The sequence below is a fragment of the Neolamprologus brichardi genome, chromosome 23 (genome assembly GCF_056152115.1).
Source record: "Neolamprologus brichardi isolate AB-2024 chromosome 23, ASM5615211v1, whole genome shotgun sequence".
In the NCBI taxonomy this organism is placed as follows: Eukaryota; Metazoa; Chordata; class Actinopteri; order Cichliformes; family Cichlidae; genus Neolamprologus; species Neolamprologus brichardi.
This window is the reverse complement of record NC_142125.1, coordinates 6,567,117-6,586,346: the sequence shown is the minus strand read 5'-3', so window position 1 is coordinate 6,586,346 and position 19,230 is coordinate 6,567,117. Positions and strand designations below refer to the sequence as shown.

At 38.8% G+C, this 19,230-nt stretch overlaps 2 protein-coding genes across 4 annotated transcripts; one reads left to right on the top strand and one right to left on the bottom strand.

Annotated features, from left to right (window-relative positions):
- Positions 1–862: 862 nt before the first annotated feature.
- LOC102791517 (cytochrome P450 2J2-like) lies at positions 863–4,736 on the bottom strand. The gene is made up of 9 exons (XM_087836657.1): positions 4,385–4,736; positions 3,756–3,918; positions 3,305–3,458; positions 3,042–3,198; positions 2,782–2,958; positions 2,318–2,459; positions 1,668–1,855; positions 1,422–1,563; positions 863–1,333 (listed from the first exon to the last, which is right to left on the bottom strand). The coding sequence occupies exons 1-9, from the start codon at positions 4,565–4,567 to the stop codon at positions 1,158–1,160; spliced, it is 1,482 nt and encodes a 493-aa protein (XP_087692783.1). The 5' UTR covers positions 4,568–4,736; the 3' UTR covers positions 863–1,157.
- Positions 4,737–9,478: 4,742 nt separating this feature from the next.
- LOC148095991 (cytochrome P450 2J4-like) lies at positions 9,479–18,855 on the top strand. 3 transcript variants are annotated; one of them, XM_087836644.1, is made up of 9 exons: positions 9,479–9,695; positions 11,761–11,923; positions 12,010–12,159; positions 12,701–12,861; positions 14,092–14,268; positions 15,213–15,348; positions 15,440–15,627; positions 17,474–17,615; positions 17,961–18,855. In XM_087836644.1, exons 1-9 carry the CDS (start codon positions 9,543–9,545, stop codon positions 18,134–18,136), a joined length of 1,446 nt encoding a protein of 481 aa, XP_087692770.1. In that variant the 5' UTR covers positions 9,479–9,542; the 3' UTR covers positions 18,137–18,855. The 3 variants fall into 3 exon arrangements, with proteins under 3 accessions (XP_087692770.1, XP_087692769.1, XP_087692768.1); XM_087836643.1 differs by having other exon boundaries at positions 15,210–15,348; XM_087836642.1 differs by having other exon boundaries at positions 12,010–12,204; positions 15,210–15,348.
- Positions 18,856–19,230: the final 375 nt, after the last annotated feature.

The following is a 19,230-nucleotide window of genomic DNA, read 5'->3' as shown; positions in this document are numbered from 1 at the left end:
GCTGCTTTGCCCGCCCAAGAAAGACTCTTCAACAATATGAAAGAAATGAAAGAAACTGATTTAAATAAGTTTTTAAAGCTCACCACACCAACTCATATTTTTTCCTTTTCAACCAGAGCAAAACAACTCCTTTAACTCTCACCCACTTCAACTGTGCAAACAGGGAACTCAAGGTCCAAAGCAGTTTGGGCATGAAGTTTAACTGGATATTGAAAAGCATTTATAGAACACCTTTCTAGTCTTACTGAGCACTCAAAGCATTTCAGTATGTTTAAAATGTTTCATTTTATGGTGTCTTGTCACTATTCTCTCCTAAAGCCTGTAAGAGTTATTTAGTCATGACCCAAAGACACGCTGTGATGTATTTGTAACAGAAAATAATTTTACATTTAAAGGAATAAGACTCTTTTTAAATTTGCTCAGTAAATTGATTCTGGCAGCCATTTTTAGAATTAATTCTGCTGTGAATTCTTATACTAGATTTGTATTCAGTATTATACAACCACTTATCTATCTGTTGATAGGTTGATAGGTAACATGTAATCTTTTGCAGTCCAGAGAAATTTGTTTTATCATGAAAGGAAATTGCATTTCTAATAGTTGTAAAAAGATGCAAAGTTCACAGAACAGTTTGATTGGCAAAGAATTGTAAAGTCTAATAGATAAAAATAGATAAAAAGGGCAGTTTTATCCGCATGTCATCAAACTTTCTTTTTGTTAATTTAATTTCAATACAACATATATTTAAAGAATTTGCCTTATTATAGATAAAGTTAGTATTAGCTAATGGCATTATGTGGCACCTAATTTTCAGTCAGTTGTTATAATGCATGCACATTATTCTTTCAAGGTTGTCTAACCATTATTATGTATTATGTAAGCAAACTTTATTGTTTTATATAGCACTTTTCACAGATAAAACTCAAAGTGCTTCACAGTAAAAGACAAGAAATAAAAGTACAACAACAGTTAGCACTGTGACATGCACATTGTGTCTTACTATGTGAAATGTTCGTAAAATGTTTTACAGAGTATATTTTCACGCTATTGCTTCTTTCCGGGTTTCTAGTATGCTTTTTCTGTATACTGTGATTTGGTGATCCCATAAAGCTTGTGGAGTTTCAGTTTATTCATCTTTGTGTTTGCATGGCATGACCTCAGCGAGGCACTGCCAGCATCCTGAACTCCTCGGGAGAGTAGGTGAAGCCCATCACACCCTCCAAGCTGGGCATTTCTCCAGGAACAGGAGTAAAAGTGAAGCGTTGGAGCAGAGATGCAAAGAAAAGGAAGAGCTCCATTTTGGCCAGGGGCTCACCGATACACACACGTTTACCTGTGGGAAACAGAAGTATTTATCCTGCTGTTCATTTTGCTATCAAATGTACTCTTAATGGAAACTAAAATACACGCTATAAAATGACCTGCTGAAAATGGCAAGAAGGCATCTCTTCTTCGAAATTTGCCCTCTGAGTCCAAGAAATGTTCAGGATTGAAGACATCTGGAGTCTCCCACTCATTCTTATCAAACAGCACAGATGAAAGTATTGTAGTAACAGCTGTGCCCTGAAATAGTGTTATCAGATGTTGTTATTAGCTATTTATAAATAATTGAAAGACATATGAAATGAACGTTAATTTCTGGCTCAGTCTGGTAAATAATCCCTTACCTTAGGAATGAAGTATCCTCCCAGTGTAGAATCTTTATTGGCCATTTTTGGGAATCCCAATGGAACAATATTTCCAAACCTTTGGGTCTCGTGGATAACAGCATCAGTGTAGGGTAGGTTGGGTCTGTCGGCCAAGGTTGGCAGGCGAGACTGTCCGACCACTCTGTCTATCTCTGCCTGGACTTTCTCTGAAAGGGGAAACAGTAACGACTAAAGCAGAAAACTTAATAACCATCATAGTCAGACTGATCTAAAATCTATATTCTTCAGGCTGTTCTCATTTTCCCGTTTGTGCCTGCCCATCTGTCCCCCCTCATCCTGCTTGTGACCTAAAATCTCATGACAATACACCAATGGTTTACAATTCTTAAAATGCATTTGACAGACAGAAAAAAGGGAGTTCTCTCCTTTGGAGTTACAGTCAAGGATGCAAAGGCGTATCCATTATGAAAGTGGGCCACCTAGAATTTAACCTGCAAATTCTTCTTGGAGGAGGAAACCATCCTTTATTTGCTTTCAGCTGTTTAAGATTCTCAAGCTTTTTGACCTTCACTTTTTCCTCATGCAATGATAAAGGAGAGTTGAAAGCAGGGATTGAAGATATGCAATCTGGGATGTGAGAAAGGGGGATGGAGTAATAAGTTACCAACCTTGTATTTCTGGGTAGTTGATCATAAATACTAGAGCCCAGCGTAGAGTGGTGGAAGATGTCTCTGTCCCAGCCTCAATCAGATCAAGGGTACAAACCAGAAGCGTTTCAATATTAAAGCCAGCACGAGGATCCTCTTTTTTCTAATGTAACAGAAAAATACAGACATTATCCACAGTACTCGGTTCATTTAGGCAATTTACTTTATTACCAGTTAATCTCATGATCATAAGGATTGTGTTTTTTAATTAACTGATTCATTTGGGTGGCTGAAGTCTCAGAAACTTTTGAAGGACTTCTTTTGAATCCAAACACAGTGCTGGCACATTACAAATGTGACCTATTAGTGGCCAGTATAGACAATTGTTATGGTTTACATGAACACATGCTTATTGTTTCAATTAATTTTTTAAAAAGTTAACAGAATAGTATTCATATGCTTCACTAGAAATGTTTTTGTGTTACCTTCTCCATCTCTGACAGGTATGCATCAGTGAAATCACGAGGGTCATCTGGGTTCCACTCTTCCTGGTGTTTTACAATTTCTCTGTTCAAGAAAGCCACAATCTCCCTGTAGTTGGCATGGACAGTCTGGTGAGGCCCTGGCAGGTACTTCATCAAGCCAGGAAAGGCATCATACAGCTGGTGAGGATGATAAACTCTTAGTAAAAGACCAACAACAACATCGCAAACGATCATCACATGGTAGTTTAAACAAGGAGTACCTGCGTCTGCGCTGAACCAGCAAGCACAACGGCATCATTGTCCAGCTCCAGAATTCTGCGAAAGCTGGGGTCACTGTATTCAAAGCGATGTCCGAAGACCACAGAGAAGATGATGTTACCTATTGCATTTGTCATGATGTAGTGGGGATTGAATGGTCTACCTGTGAAGATGTCAAATTGTACTCAAGTCAAGAGAAATCCTGCTACAAAAATGATTTCAGTGCAGAGTAATCACTTCAGTCATGTGAATTCCTGCAGCCTACTTGCCTTGCTCCTCCTTGAAAGCTTCACAAAGGAAGCTGCACTCCACTTCAATGTACTTCTCCAGTGACTTTTGGCCTTCTCCAAAGTAACGCAGGTGAGTGTTGGCAAACTTCCTCTGCTTCTTCCACAGGTAACCGTTGCTCAGCGCTATACCTATTAGAATATTATATTGAATTACTAACAAGGAAGTCTCTGCATTAATGTACATCTTGTAGGGCACGGGGTAAAATGTTTTTGGACTGTGAGAGGAAACATGGGAGCTAATAAAGCCCATGCAGATACAGGGAGAACATGCACACTTCTTATTTAATGCTATGACAATGATATATTGGTGCTTGTCATTTCCAAAAGGCAAAAATTTAATACAGTTTAAGACTTTGGGAATGAGGTTGGTACACCCAAAAATATATGTGATAGCACATGCTTTCGTGCACGAAAGTGACTACTCACCAATGCCCTTGAATATAACATGGAAAAGTGGGACGATTGGTCGATCAACAAAGTTGTCCAGGTGGCTGACAAGAGCCTCTTTGACCATTTTATATCCTGCAACAAACACCATCCTCTCACTGCCCCTCCTCAAACTGAACACGGGGCCGTACTTCTGAGCCAGCTGCATGTAGAAATAAATCAAGAGAAATGTTTCACATTTGGTATTCCTTTAGAAGACCCAAACTCTTCCACGGCATGCATTTTTATTCTATTCTATGTATTCTCTTTGATATTTGGGCTGAATGGGACCAGATGAATGTAAAAACAAAGAATTACCAGTTTGTTTGTTTTTTTACCTGATTTTTGTTTCTAAGAAAAAGGAGAGCCACATATGAGGATATTCGTTTAAAATTTTGATAGAACAGTAGCAGTACAATGTCCTCGTAAGTGGATATCAGGCCCTTGGAGAGCAAAATTGAGTATTTTGGTCTAAATAACCCAAAATGTGATGTCCACATATGTGGATGCCAGGTCCTAGGAGGTTAAAGTGGAAGTCTTGTCATTATCTGTTGTTATTCATCGTGCACATTATATTGGTCAGCCTACTGTATGTAAACCAAATTGCACTGTAAGGATCTCCTGCTCACCTCATGCATTGTTTTGTAGTCTACTCCAGTGAAGACATTTCCTAGCAGAGGCACAGCCCAGGGTCCTGGTGGAAAGTTGCGAGGCCTCCGGTTTCGTATTATATCACTTAAAATTAACAATACAAAACTGAGCAAAAACCAACTAGTCAAATTCATACAATCGAAGAAAGCTTGAAAAATCATGGTTGAAGTATCAGAAATCCCTCTGCAGGAGAAGCAGTGTGATCCAGCAAAGAGTGCTGTGGTATGTGTGGTGTTATCATCAGGCTGCAGAGTGCTCAGGAAAAAGAGGCCCCAAACATGTTACATAACACAAATGGACTCTTGGGAACTGTCAGAAGCTGGAATTTGAACTGTTTCAGCTGACTGATGACTGTGAGCTTGTGTGTTAAACATAGATGCGTAAAAGCTTTATTATTAGTTTTTTTTTTGGTTTCACAATAACTTATTTTGTGGTGTATTTTCAAAATGCTTCACACTTGAAAAATGTCAGTATTACACAGTTCACAATTATGAAGTGAAAGGTAATGCGGGGGTGGCCATCTGGTAAGATAAACAATTCAGGCAGGAAGTAGTAATGAGGAAAGAGGCAAAACTCTTCCAAAGTTCATTCAGGAACAGCTCAAAGAATACAAAAGCTCTGCTTCAGTGAGTACTGAGACTGAAAACCCAGCAGTGCTCGATGGGGAGTCAACATATGGAGGAAACAGATTAGATGATCCATTAAAGGCTCGGTAATTCTCATATGTTGTATTTGTTCTCGTTTCATGTGCACAAGGTTAAATGTCCATGTATAACTCATCACACAAAAATAAAAACAATCATGTACTACACATTTTAGAATCTAAAGGGCAAGAATATAAGATAGGTAAAGCACGGATACAAGTATAATAATCAGTCGAGTGAGGACAGAATTAAAGATATAGTTTTGAAGAAGCAGTACAAGAAAGGCAAGCTAAATATGTCTTTTATAAGTATGCCATCTCAATGACTGTATCTCCACTTTTCAGCATTTTTGTGTTTGACCCCCTCCAGATTTTATATAGAGTTTATGATCCTGCTTCTGGTTTTCTTTGCAGTGCCACATGGAAGAAATTATTCTTTCCCTGTTGAAATTTTTTGTTTTTTGTTGTTTTTTGTTTTGATTCAATTCAATTCAATTTATTTATATAGCGCCAAATCACAACAAAAGTCGCCTCAATGTGCTTTATATTGTACAGTAGATACAGAGAAAAACCCAACAATCATATGACCCCCTATGAGCAAGCACTTTGGCGACAATGGGAAGGAAAAGCTCCCTTTTAACAGAAAGAAACCTCCGGCAGAACCAGGCTCAGGGAGGGGCGGGGCCATCTGCTGCGACCGGTTGGGGTATGAGAAGGAAAACAGGATAAAGACATGCTGTGGAAAAGAGACAGAGATTAATGAGAAGTATGATTCAATGCAGAGAGGTCTATTAACACATAGTGAGTGAGAAAGGTGACTGGAAAGGAAAAACTCAATGCATCATGGGATCCCCGGCAGCCTACGTCTATTGCAGCATAACTAAGGGAGGATTCAGGGTCACCTGGTCCAGCCCTAACTATATGCTTTAGCAAAAAGGAAAGTTTTACACCAGGGGCGATTTTAGCCCAGTTTTGGAGGTGCTTCAGCACCCCCAAAATGAATCAAAGCACCCCCAAAGATGTCTTACTTTTTTTGAAAATATTTGCTGTTTGTGGGACACACTACTAAAAGTATAAAAAGCATACAGTACTTAATTGAGATGGAACATTTTAACAACAAAAGTATAGATAACCCCTCCCCCCTCCCAAAATGGTTTGTTCCAGCTCGGCTCTCTCCTACTTGCTTTAACGCCGTTGCTGCCAGAGCGATGGTGGCTGAGACGCAGCGGAGCAGAGATGGAAGTGCCTGGCTTAAAACAGGACATATTAGCTGCATTTAACTTTCAGTTACTCTTTATATAGTTAGGTAGGAGTCAGACCATGTTTCTTTTTAACTGAAAAACATTACACCAGATAACCTGCTGTGTTGAAAATAGGGCTGCCACGATTAGTCGACTAGTCACGATTACGTCGACTATCAAAATCATCGACGACTGATTTAATAGTCGACGCGTCGTTTGAAGCTTTGTAAGATCACAAAAGACGCAGGAACAAGTAGTAGAATTTAAGAGTGTAATAACGGACTGAAACAGAAGATGGCAGCACTGCATGTACAAGGATGCCAGCTGCCGTTAAACCCCGAAGAAGAAGAAGGAGCTGTGTCCCAGAATTCATAGCGCAGCCCAGCTCAGTTTCCAACAATGGCGGCAGCTAGTTAGTTTTAATATTACTCTTATTATTCTTTCTGGGTCACAAAATAAACGTTTAGCATATTTTCAGGCGAGAATGTAGCTGTGTAAACCTCAAATATCTGCTCAGTTTATCAAGACACCACATATTTTCAAAAGCGCTCCGACGTTTTCGGAGACGTCTGTTACCCACTAGCTTGATAGCTAGCCGGGGGCAAGGCTCTCTAGAGCCCGTGAGAACACCGGACTCCGGCAAATCACTTTCAAACCCACTGCGGTCTTTCGCTACTCAGGTTAAACATATATAAGTCACTTAGATAACTTAAAAATGTTATTGTTTGGCTTTTTTTAGTATTTTATTTGTTCCTGAGTAAATCGATTAGGCTGAGATTAAAGTTATAGTTTTTACACAGCTGAATAAACGTCAAGCAGACAACTGATTATCAGAAGTGTGAGATGCTCGAGAATATACTCCGGTGTCCCGTTATATTTTAGATAACAATGAGTTTATTAAACTTCACCGAAACAATCTGCAAATTTCATTCAAATTTAATAAACTATCATCTTGTCTTTATTTTTAGTTAGCACATACCTTAAACACTTAGAGCTGTAAGCTAATGATAGTTATATGAGAGCAGATGCATGCTGGTGCAATAAGCTGTACGCTGTACATCCAATGGATGCATGATCTGATTAGTTGACTAATTGCAAAAATAATCGGTGACTAGTCGACTATCAAAATAATCGTTTGTGGCAGCCCTAGTTGAAAACGTGTTTTCCGACGATGTTTGCTCTGTAGTAAAATTAGCGATATTTGACTGCCCTGTTGATCTCATTGAAATGTATACAGCCTATTTAAAATCTAAAACTTAACATTGTTCGTAGCCTGCTGTTGTTACCACTGTCCTGTTTGAAATGTAATGAGAGAAACTGGTTATTTTGCCATATGTGCATGTGCCGATATTGAACCCAAGGTACTAACAAGCTAACTGACTGGATGCCCATTAACCTTATAACTCCTGTTGTGTGTGTGTGTGTGTGTGTGTGTGTGTGTGTGTGTGTGTGTGTACAGATTGTCAGTCCAAAGAGGGAGAGAGGAAAGAGGGGAACATGAGGACAAAGTACAAGATCAAGAAGTACCAGGTAAGAAAACAGACAAGGAGTACTAACAGGCAAAACAGGAACTGTTAAACTGGCAAAGAAAAAGAAAGACAAACAACTAATACAAACAACTCATACAATCTGGAAGTTGTGTTCTCCCTATATTAAAGCTGCTATACAGAATCTGCAAAACAAACTGGGTTGTCAGCCCTGGCACTGCATTACCATATTGAGCTTCAGCAGAGGAAGTCACGGTTGCCAAAGACTTTATAAAGCTCAAGAGTGAGGCTGGTGCCATTCCAGATATGTTAACATTGTACAATCTTCTGGATAATCAGATCTTCCCCAAACTGAAAACTGTTATTCAGGTTGCCCTAACAAACCCAGTTAGCAGCTGTAGCTGTGAAAGGTCTTTTAGTGTCTTGAGTCAGCTCCATACCTGGCTGAGAAGGACCATGGGTCAAAGCAGACTCCAGCACCTGGCTGTGATGTCAGTTGAGAAAGAGATGCGTGAGAGACTTGACCACCAAAATGTGATAGACAGATTTACCAACCTCAAGGTGAGGCGACATAGGTTAAAAGAAAAGAAAAAATCTGCAGAGCCATAGCAGTATCTGCAGTAAAGATCTTTTCATACACTGTATACATTGTACCAAAGGCCAAGTGTCTCCATTTTCTAACAATATTTTGTATATTTCAAGGACTCTTCTATTTTTGGAGTGTATTTTTTTATGTATCTGTATTGTATTATACATACACTTTAGAAGTGAATCTCTGTCCAAAAAATGCACACAGTTTACTTTTTACTCACCATGAGCATCATTTATCATTTTTCCCCAGTAATTAAGGTTAGGATATGTATTTTTTTTTTTAATTCCAATCCATTCTTCTTTGGCAGCATTTTAATAACCTTGATCAGATTTGATGGTTTTGTTACAGACTTTTCAAAAAAGTGTTTTGCTATTCTTTCAAAAATGTGGGGATTAAATTGTGTTAAAATGTACAAAACAGTGATGTGATGTTTTGTGACGAGGACCCAGGCACAGAGAGACTTGATGAATTTAAGAAACTTATGATTTAATAAAGAAATTTGCAGACTTGCACAGAGAGGGTAAAATTATGATGACTGATAATGGAGATGAAGACAACAGACGATGAGGACAGGGAGGAACAGGGGTTTAAATGCACCAAGGAGGCAGTCAGACAGAACTCGGGACAACTGGAGGCATTTATGGATGCAGGGACTGACAGAGACGGGGAAGAAGTCTCATTGTGATGAGTAAAGTTTACCTTGCCTGGATGGGCAGCTCTCTGGGTGCTCAGCACCCCCAAAGCTCTGATCCTAGAATCGCCCCTGTGTCCTCCCATAGGAGCCCAGCATGAGTCCTTTTTTTTTACTTTCCCATTGTAGTGTATATTTCAGTGTTTTTTCTGTAACGCTACTGATCTCCGACCTGTATCCCCATGTGATGTCTGTGTTGTGTGTGTATGGTGGTGGTGGTGGTGGTGGTGGGGGGGGTCCCATTTCACTGCAGGGCAACCTGCATGTGACGAATAAAGCCTTGATTGATTGATTGATTGATTGAATGATTGATTAAATGTACGCCGCCCAGATGTGGCCCGCGGGCCTTGACTTTGAAACATGTGTGTTAAAGTTTGCACTTTGTTCACAGTTCAGTGTGAGGTGGGACACCACAGTCAGTGCTGTTTATCTGATTGTGTTTGTCCTCTGGTTACTTGTAGCAGGACAGATTAAGAGAAGATATGGAGTTGATATACAAGGTTCTTGGCTTGGAGTGGATAGATGGCAAAATTATTTTAATATTTTTGACTGTTTCTCTACTGTTGACAGATTTTCTGAAGAACAGAGTGCCAAAAAACTTTCCTCCTGGACCCTGGGCTCTGCAGTTAACAGAGGTATGAGTCCATTCCTAAATAAAAATTAAAGTTATTATATTATAATAAAATGAAAAAACATTTGAAATTGAAAAAAAAAAAACATTCATTCAACCATACAGATTTCACCTGCAGCTGACTGACTAATAATAAAAGCAGAAAAATAATGTGAAAGGAAACAAACATGTGAAATGAATCACTGGAGTGCAAGGAGGCATAATTTACACCAAAGTATGGGCGACCGTGGCTCAGGGGGTTGGGAAGCGTATCTGTAACTGGAAGGTCGCCGGTTCGATCCCCGGGCTCTCTGTCCTGGTCGTTGTGTCCTTGGGCTGGTGTTGGCCAGAGGGGCCGATGGCGCGATATGGCAGCCTCGCTTCTGTCAGTCTGCCCCAGGGCAGCTGTGGCTACAACCGTAGCTTGCCTCCACCAGTGTGTGAATGCGAGAGTGAATGAATAGTGGCATTGTAAAGCGCTTTGGGTGCCTTGAAAAGCGCTATATAAATCCAACCCATTATTATAAGTAGACAGTCGTTATTTAGCTTGCATGAGGCTTGAAGCAATTGTATCATGTTATATTTAGCAAATGTTTTAAATCAAATGGACACCAGTATATCCTGCATTAGAAATGAAACAGAATTAGTCCATTTAAATAAATGGAATAATTGTACATTTACGTCAATGGGCAATAATCTTTAATAGTTTTTTAGTTTCTTTCTTTAAGGTTTGGACTGTTGGTTTAATCAAAAAAAAAAATCAAAAAAAAATATCATTATCATTTTCTTGCTTGGGAATTGTTATTTACTTTTTATCTTAGTTTTTTGTTTGTTTGTTTTTTACTACAATTTTACTGAGAAGTGAAATGATTGAGAAATTATTTGTATTTGTATTGCATTTGGCTTCCTCCCATGCCCATGAGGGTAAAGTGAAGGGTTCAATGAACCTCTTAGGTTTATTGAACCCTTCACTGAACTGGTATTTATTGCTCACAATTTTAGCTATTTAACTGAATATTAACTTAATGGCTTCGTTACAGGTAGGCTAACACCTGATATAGTGTGTACTATATAACTATAGGAACTTGTCTTAATGCCAAATCTGTTCTGAATTCCCCACTCTGCTGAATGCAGAATAAGAATATTTTATTAATCTCAGAAGAAATTAACTGGCCTACTAACTTACAGCAGTTCTGATATTAAGTAAAAAAACAACAAAAACCTTTTCTTATATAAATTGCAAAATATGAATATGTATAATATATACTACTCCTACTTTCATCTCCGTAATAATAACCGCCTTCGTCCCTCACTGACTCCACACAGTACCGCCATACTTGTCAATGCTCTTGTCACATCTCGTTTAGATTACTGTAATTCTCTTCTCTATGGTCTACCTCATAAATCCCTCCATAAATTGCAGTTAGTTCAAAATACAGCTGCTTGTATTATTTCCAGAACTAGATCCACTGAACATATAACACCTGTTCTTAAACAGCTCCATTGGCTTCCAGTTCACCTCCGTGTCAATTTCAAGATCCTGCTTCTCACTTACAAAGCGCTTCATAACCTAGCTCCTCCATATCTATCCGATCTTCTCCATACATACTCACCCCCCGTACACTCCGCTCTTCTTCAGCTTCCCTTCTGTCAGTTCCACCTGCTCACCTGACTACCATTGGACTCAGAGCCTTTAGCTGTTCTGCCCCAAGACTTTGGAATGCACTTCCACTTGTTCTCCGGACCACACACTGTCTCACCACTTTTAAATCACGTCTCAAAACTCATCTATTTAGAATTGCATACACCTGATCTGTCTTAGTCCATTTTTACCTGCTCAGTTTTTATACTGGCCTTTATACTTTTATGACTGTTTATGTCTAAATTTTATTTTACCATGTTTATTATATATACATATATTTTTTAATGTTTTTTATGGTATTGTTCACGTGTTATTGTAAGGTGACCTTGAAGGTCTGAAAGGCGCCTATAAATAAAATGTATTATTATTATTATTATTATTATTATTATATATAGCCTCTTCAGAATGTATCTTGCTCCAAAAACAACAATATACTTTCTGTGTTCAGTTTGCAGAGAACTATGGAAACATTTTCAGCCTCCGACTCTTTGGTGGTAGGATTGTGGTCGTTCATGGCTACAAACTTGTGAAAGAAGCCCTGGTTCACCAAGGAGAAAACGTCATGGATCGCCCAAGTATACCCTTATTTGAATCAATTACTGGGAATAAAGGTAGTGTTTGCATTTTTCCCTCCAAAATTCCAAAAACTTGATTGAACTGATCACATCAGGTCTAATTAAATTTTTATTTCCAAAAGGTATTTTGATGTCAAATGGTTATCCCTGGAAGCAACAGAGGAAATTTGTTCTTCACACATTCAGAAACTTTGGTCTGGGGAAGAAGACCCTGGATTCATCCATCCAGCAGGAGTGCCAGTATCTCACAGAGGCTTTCACAGATCAGCAAGGCACAAAGAAAAAAAAACAATATAGTTACATGTTATCTATGTTTAGTATGTGTGTTTATAAAATTTAAATTTAATTCACCATTGCTTACCATATGACATGTTTATAAGGTTCACAGTACTAAAGCAGATGGCCTAAAAAGTTTTCTTAATAATTGTCCCACTTTTCTTTACCTGTAGCTCATCACCTGATTTATGTTTTAACAAGGAGTTCTAATCAGAGGCCAAACATTAAAAACAGCACCCACTCTGTTTCACCACTTGTTGACATGCATTATATCCTGTTCATGTGATTTTAGTTTTATTGATATAGCTCCAATTCTTTGTTCAGATTCACAATTATTTGCTGAAATGTTCTGAAACACTCGGGACATTTCCCTAATCCTTTACACCAAAGTTTATTTGACACCCTTGGGTAAGAGTTGGAGGTGCATTTCACTTGCAATTTTCAAGGTCCCCTTTGTTCCCAATTATGTATTTGAATTTGAATTTTATTTATTTATTTTTTTAATTTCATGAATGTTTTTTTCTCCTCATTTTGCAGGCAAACCCTTTAATGCTAAGAACCTGATTAATAATGCAGTCTCAAACATCATCTGCTGTTTGGTGTTCGGCAATCGATTTGAGTACACTGACAAGCAATACCAGCATATTCTCCAGATGTTCAATGACATTGTTCGATTACAGGGAAATTTGACAGTACAGGTGAGTGCATGTTATTCACACACTCATGTACTTCTAGTTCCAGTCTCAAACATGGATGTAAATGTGTGCTAAATCAATTTGCATATCTATCTGCTGTGATGTCCACTTGGCGGTTTTTCACCACTGTGCATTACAAGTGAAATACACTCCAGAAAGGATTATTTACTGAATGTGGATCTACAATACAGCAGTATCAGATTTACCCATCGCCTGTAAAAGCCAAACAGAACCAATTCACCCATTCATTTTCTAACATTTCCTGGTTAGATACAGTCGGGGCAACAGTTTAAGCAGAGCTGCTTGTTGCTATTATAAAACCAATCACACCGTGATGATGAGTGTAAATCCTAATGAATGAAGCCTTAGCTTGACACCCCTGACTTCTAGCCTTAAATTAATTCACACTTCCACACAAACAGCTCAAAAAGACTTTTTAATAAACTTCATTGAGCCTTTTTTACTTTGACACCAAGCTGTTTACAAACATTGTGGCAGTGATATGTTTCACACTAAAATGTTTGAACCATTTTAAAAATGAAGAGAGACAGACAGGTCAAAAAGCTGTGTGACTTCACTCTTAACTAAATTGCCCTTTTGTTTTCTTTGTTTTGTTTTGTTTTCTTGGTGCATGCCCAACTTGTGCCCTGTATAGCAGTGCCATCCAATAATAAACACACTTAATATAAAAACAAACAAATGACCTACCTAATTACCTATACATAAACTAATTCAACTAAATAATTATCCCACCTTTAAGTTATTACATTAATATGGTGGCCCTGAGAGGCCAAACGGACTGCAACCTAAAAAAACACCAGCAATAACAAAAAGGCTGCAAAAGCAAACAAAGCACAACGGAAATAGGAAAAAAGAAAAGACAAATAGGAAAAATGAAAACTGATTTCCAAAAGCACAAGGGAAGTGGTTCTGGGGGGACAATAACCAGATGGACCAGTTGCAGGAACCAAAATATGCTAAGAATTGTGCTGGGAGACACTTAAAAGAAGTTATTTTTAAAAAAGCATTTAAGCTCTTATAAAGAGAATAGACCAGAAGTCCAATAACAAAATGCCACTCGGGTTCATACTGGGAGGGCCGTTCTTGCAATGATACAGCTACAGGTTTCAAACCTAAAATTCATGAACACACAGTAATAATGATCTTTATTATTGCTTATGTTAATAAGGCCAGTCAATTAGATAATCTGGTTACTGTCTTCCTGCTCTGCAGATGTACAATACAATACCCCGGCTGATGAAGTGGCTGCCTGGATCACACCAGACGATATTTATCTTGACAAAGAAAGTAGTTGAATTTATAGAAACTAGGATCAAAGAACACCAGGAAAACTTTGACCCTTCATCACCAAGAGACTACATTGACTCCTTTCTCAAAGAAATGGGAGAGGTTAGTGTTTTAATGTCTATCTCGATTTGCTTTTATGAAAAAAATTAATCCCCCTCTCGTCTCTGCAAGTAGTCAATCCTTCAAGCTCAGGTCCTCTACCAGAGGGCTGGCAGCTTAAGGGTTCTAACTCTAACTCTTCTGGACAGAGGGATCTGCTGGAGCCATTCACCTAACTTGGGAGTCACTGCACCTAGTGCTCCGATTACCACTGGGACCACTGTTACCTTCACTCTCCACCTTCTTCAGCTCTTCTCTGAGCCCCCGGTACTTCTCCAGTATTTCGTGTTCATTCTTTGAGATGTTACTGTCATTCCGTATTGGTACGTTTATCAGTACGTCTTCTGCTACATCTTCTCCTGCTTGTCTACAACTACTATGTCTGGTTGGTTAACCATCGCCATTTTGTCTGTCTGTATCTGGAAGTCCCACAGGTTCTTAGCTCTGTCATTCTCAACCACCCTAGGAGGTGGTCTGTCCTCACTGTCTGCAATGTTTCCTTCTGGTAGTGTGATCCCCTCCATTCTGACAGCCTTACCTCTCTGAGAGGATTTAGGTCTATGCAGAACATCAGTGGGGACAGTGCATCTCCTTGGTAGATCCTGTTGGTCTCTAGTGTTGTTCGCCACATCCCCGTTGAGTTCCTGATGAAGGCTCTTAGGGTCCTGTTGATCTTGCACTGTTACCTTCACTCAAGTTGATCTTGAGTGAAGGTAACAGTGGTCCTCGTGGTAATTGGTGCGCTCGGTGCAGTGACCCCGGAGCAAAGCAAGTGGCTCCAGCAGATACCAGGAACAACATCCAAGATCTCTGCACCTTCATGGGGGCGAGAGGGGAATTTAAAAAATGTTATTCTTTACTTTACAAAACGTTTTGATAAGATGGTTTGTATTTATATTGTGTACATAATCAAATATAACAATTTTCTCTTGTATCATTGATAGAAGGAAGATAAAGATTCTGGGTTTTATCTCGAAAATTTGTTGGCTTGCACAATGGACCTGTTTGGCGCTGGAACTGAAACCACAACTACTACTTTACACTGGGGGCTTTTATATATGATCCACTACCCTGACATACAAGGTGTGTCAGGGTAATATCTATCAGGGATACATATTTTGTGAGCTTAGTCAACTGTGCACAACACTTATTTTCCTGTTTTCTGTGTGTGCAGAGAAAGTCCAAGCTGAGATAGATGCTGTGGTTGGTTCATCCAGACAGCCGTCTACAAGTGACAGAGAAAACATGCCGTTCACTGATGCAGTTATTCATGAAATCCAGAGAATGGGAAATATTGCCCCAATTAACATGCCTCGCATGGCAAACAAGAACACAACTGTGGATAAGTACTCAATCCCAAAGGTACACAATCAACCAGTAACAAATGTGTGCCAGTTAAAAAGAAAAACTCTGAGATAATCAGATGTGTCAAAGGTACATACTAATAATGGATTGCATTTATATAGCGCTTTTCTAGACACTCAAAGCACTTTACAATTCCACTATTCATCCACCTTTCCCTCATCCACCTGCTGGGCTCAGTGGAAGCTCCGCCATAGCCACCATCAAACAACTGACTTATTTTTACATTTTACATATCGGCCAGCTTCTGGACAGTCCACCACCTTTGGTTGTTTATACTGTTACAAAAAAACGAATCAACAAACACACACAAAAAAAACCATCGGCCCATAAAAACAAAAACTCCCCATTGGCCCACCGGGCAGATGCCTGCTATGCCTGATCTGATGGCCAGTCCAGCTATGGTACCAGGAGGTTTTTAGTGTACATGATGTGATCAGCTGACCTGCTCTTCTCTAGATTTACACAATTACACAACAAGTGTAGATGGGTTTTTTCAGCTATCCTGGCAGATGTCTATCCCCCTACACTTTATACAGAGTTGTTATAAAGTTTAAATTCAGTGAAGTAATCTAAGCATGATCATCTAAAATGCAAAGTCGCTGCTACACTTGATGTAACCTAAATCTGACCAGGAGCACCACAGCTACTGTGCACCAGTCCCACACAGTGCTTTACTGTAAATTTAGCCCTGTAATGCAAACTAACCTGTTTATCCTGGACAAAACTACCCAGTATTTCCATGCAACATTTGAATAGCACAAAGTTAATATAGGTTAGTTTGTTTTGCAGGACATTTCACGACAATGAAAATACATAATTTATCAAAACACATCATACACAGTTCCAACATGTGGTTAAAATAATGACATTGCATGTAAGCTTTAAATTTTCTGTTTAAGCGTCACTGTGCAGTCTTCAGCTTTAAATCTAACCTCTCTTCTTCCTCTCCTGTCGAGTTTGTCTTCCTAAATCTTTATCCATCTCCGAGTGAAGTTAGCTCTCATTCTCTTCTCTCCCTGTAAAATCCATCAACTTGACCTTTAGCTATGAATGCACTGTGCGACAAACTGCACACAAACAGCTTGCGTGTTTTCTGATGTTTGCTGAGCTAATAGAAACTGTCTGTGAAGGTTTTTTCTCATGCGAGGTGAAACGTCTTCCAGGAAACTTAAAGACGCTTTTCTTTTCAGGCTACTAAATTGCATGCCACTTAAAAAACACTCGCTTCATGCATCCTCCTTATCTGTAGCACTAGCTAGATGCTGAAGTACCGCCAACACAACATACGGACATTTTCTCACTCACTATGTGTTAATAGACCTCTATGCATTGACTCATACTTGTTATTAACCTCTGTCTCTCTTCCACAGCATGTCTTTATCCTGTTTTCCTTCTCTCACCCCAACCGGTCGCAGCAGATGGCCGCCCCTCCCTGAGCCTGGTTCTGCCGGAGGTTTCTTCCTGTTAAAAGGGAGTTTTTCCTTCCCACTGTCGCCAAAGTGCTTGCTCATAGGGGGTCATATGATTGTTGGGTTTTCTCTGTATCTATTATTGTACGATCTACTGTTCAATAAGAAGCGCCTTGAGGCGACTGTTGTTGTGATTTGGCGCTATATAAATAAAATGGAATAGAATAGAATAGAATTGAAAATTCTAGTTACAGAAATAAAGTTACTTTGTTACTTCCCACCTCTGGAAACACCCCAACACGGGATCATAAGTAATTACAAAGAACAGTTACAACTCAAATACTCAGATACTCAAATACCAAGTGTTGATGCTAAAGAACTGTAGCCAATGGGGAAGTTCAAATCCTGCAATTTGAACAAATGGTATTTTTCAGGGCACCAAGATCTTGGCTTCATTGCACTCTGTTCTACGTGATGAGTCTATGTGGGAAACTCCACATTCCTTCAACCCTCAACACTTTCTGGACCAGGATGGAAAATTTAGGAAGAGGGAGGCCTTCTTTCCCTTTTCTGCAGGTTAGTTATTAGTTGCAATCCTTTAAAACTCTGGTAAACGCTGTTTTAGGCAGAAGTTTAAAAAAATGTTGCTGCTTATGGTCAACTTTTTGTATATGTAACATTTTATTTTGATTATTTGTAGCATAATCATATTTACACTGCTCAATACAGTGATAAAGTGGTGAAGTAGATACAGATTAGCAGATACTCTGCTGCTTGTTCCTTGCATTAAATTGTGTGCTTTTAAATGTTCTGACTCGTGCTTTATTTGTTCATCTAAATTAATAAACTGTTATAAGCTGTGATTAGCGTGGAAACCCTGTAAATTATGTATTTAAAACATGTAGTCTTGTGTATTCTCAGGTAAACGTGTGTGTCTTGGGGAGCAGCTGGCCAAGATGGAGTTATTCCTGTTTTTCACCTCCCTGCTGCAGAGGCTTTCATTGTCTGCACCTGCTGGAGAGAAACCCAGTCTGGACTTCATTTTGGGAGCCACACGCTGTCCCAAACCTTATCGTCTGTGTGCTGTGCCACGTTAGAGCACGAGTTATCCTCAGCTGAGCATGTCTGTTTCTCTGCGCTCTCAATGACTGTCTTCTGCTATTGTTTTTGATGCAATGCATAAAGAATATCTGCTTTACTGTTCTCTCTGTCTATCTCTAGCGCTCTAGTGTAAGTAATTAATAAGTAATATATATTTTAAATAGAATTTGAACGTATTTTAATTTTGCATGATTTTTCTGAATAAATATGGACTCACAAATAAAATAATCCTGATGCAATAAAATCCACGGACCATTACAACCTCTCAAGGGAATCACCAAAACGTCGTACTTACGATAATTTCTCTGCACATTGGATTTGTTGAACCTGTAAATAATTTATTTAGATATTATTACACATATGAAATACTTTTTTAAAATGATCACTTACCAAAAGAATGAAAATCTGAAAATAATAGCAGAAAACCAGCAAATCTTCACACAAGTCCATCTTTGAGATGATGGACTTTTGAAATTTTCTTCTTTTATCTATATCATTTTTTAAATGGTTCTCCGTGAGAGAAGTTAAACAGGTGAGATGCCTTCCTCACCTGTATAACTACTGGTCAGTGCAAAATATTGTCCTTCCTTGTTTATGGAGATTCAGTACAGCATCTTGTAACTATTCTTTCTTACTGATACTTTGTTTATGCTTTTGTTGTTGAATCTCACGTGTAAAGGAAATTTCAATCTCAATAAATTACTTCATAAAAATACCCATTTGCTATTAGAAAAGGATACTTTTTTAAAATGAACTGCCTTTGCATTCAGTTATGTGAAAAAGAAATGTTTCACAGGACACTGCAGTACTGTAAAAAACAAAACTATCTTTAGCAACAGTAACTTTAAATATTTTTGTTCTGTATGACTTGTCTCTCACATAGTTGTGGAGAAATGTTGGCCCACTTTTAATAACTCTTTGTCATCTTCCATCCCAGACAGTAAGCAGACAGAAGCAAATCATCATGTCCCACTAGCTACAAGTGCTATGTTGAGAATAGAATAGAATAGAATAGATCTATGTACAATGAGATTGAAAGAAACTCCTGCCCAGTGGAAACGTGTAAAAAAAAAAAAGAAAAGAAAAGGTA

Bases quoted from the DNA above. Each gene is read 5' to 3' on its own strand.
- LOC102791517 (XM_087836657.1), bottom strand. From the start codon at position 4,567: ATGATTTTTCAAGCTTTCTTCGATTGTATGAATTTGACTAGTTGGTTT. The intron at 3,919-4,384 runs GTGAGCAGGAGA...TTCTACATGCAG, and splicing joins ACTACAAAACAATGCATGAG to CTGGCTCAGAAGTACGGCCC. The intron at 1,856-2,317 runs GTTGGTAACTTA...TTCCCCTTTCAG, and splicing joins CAACTACCCAGAAATACAAG to AGAAAGTCCAGGCAGAGATA.
- LOC148095991 (XM_087836642.1), top strand. From the start codon at position 9,543: ATGGAGTTGATATACAAGGTTCTTGGCTTGGAGTGGATAGATGGCAAA. The intron at 9,696-11,760 runs GTATGAGTCCAT...TTCTGTGTTCAG, and splicing joins GGGCTCTGCAGTTAACAGAG to TTTGCAGAGAACTATGGAAA. The intron at 12,862-14,091 runs GTGAGTGCATGT...CCTGCTCTGCAG, and splicing joins AGGGAAATTTGACAGTACAG to ATGTACAATACAATACCCCG.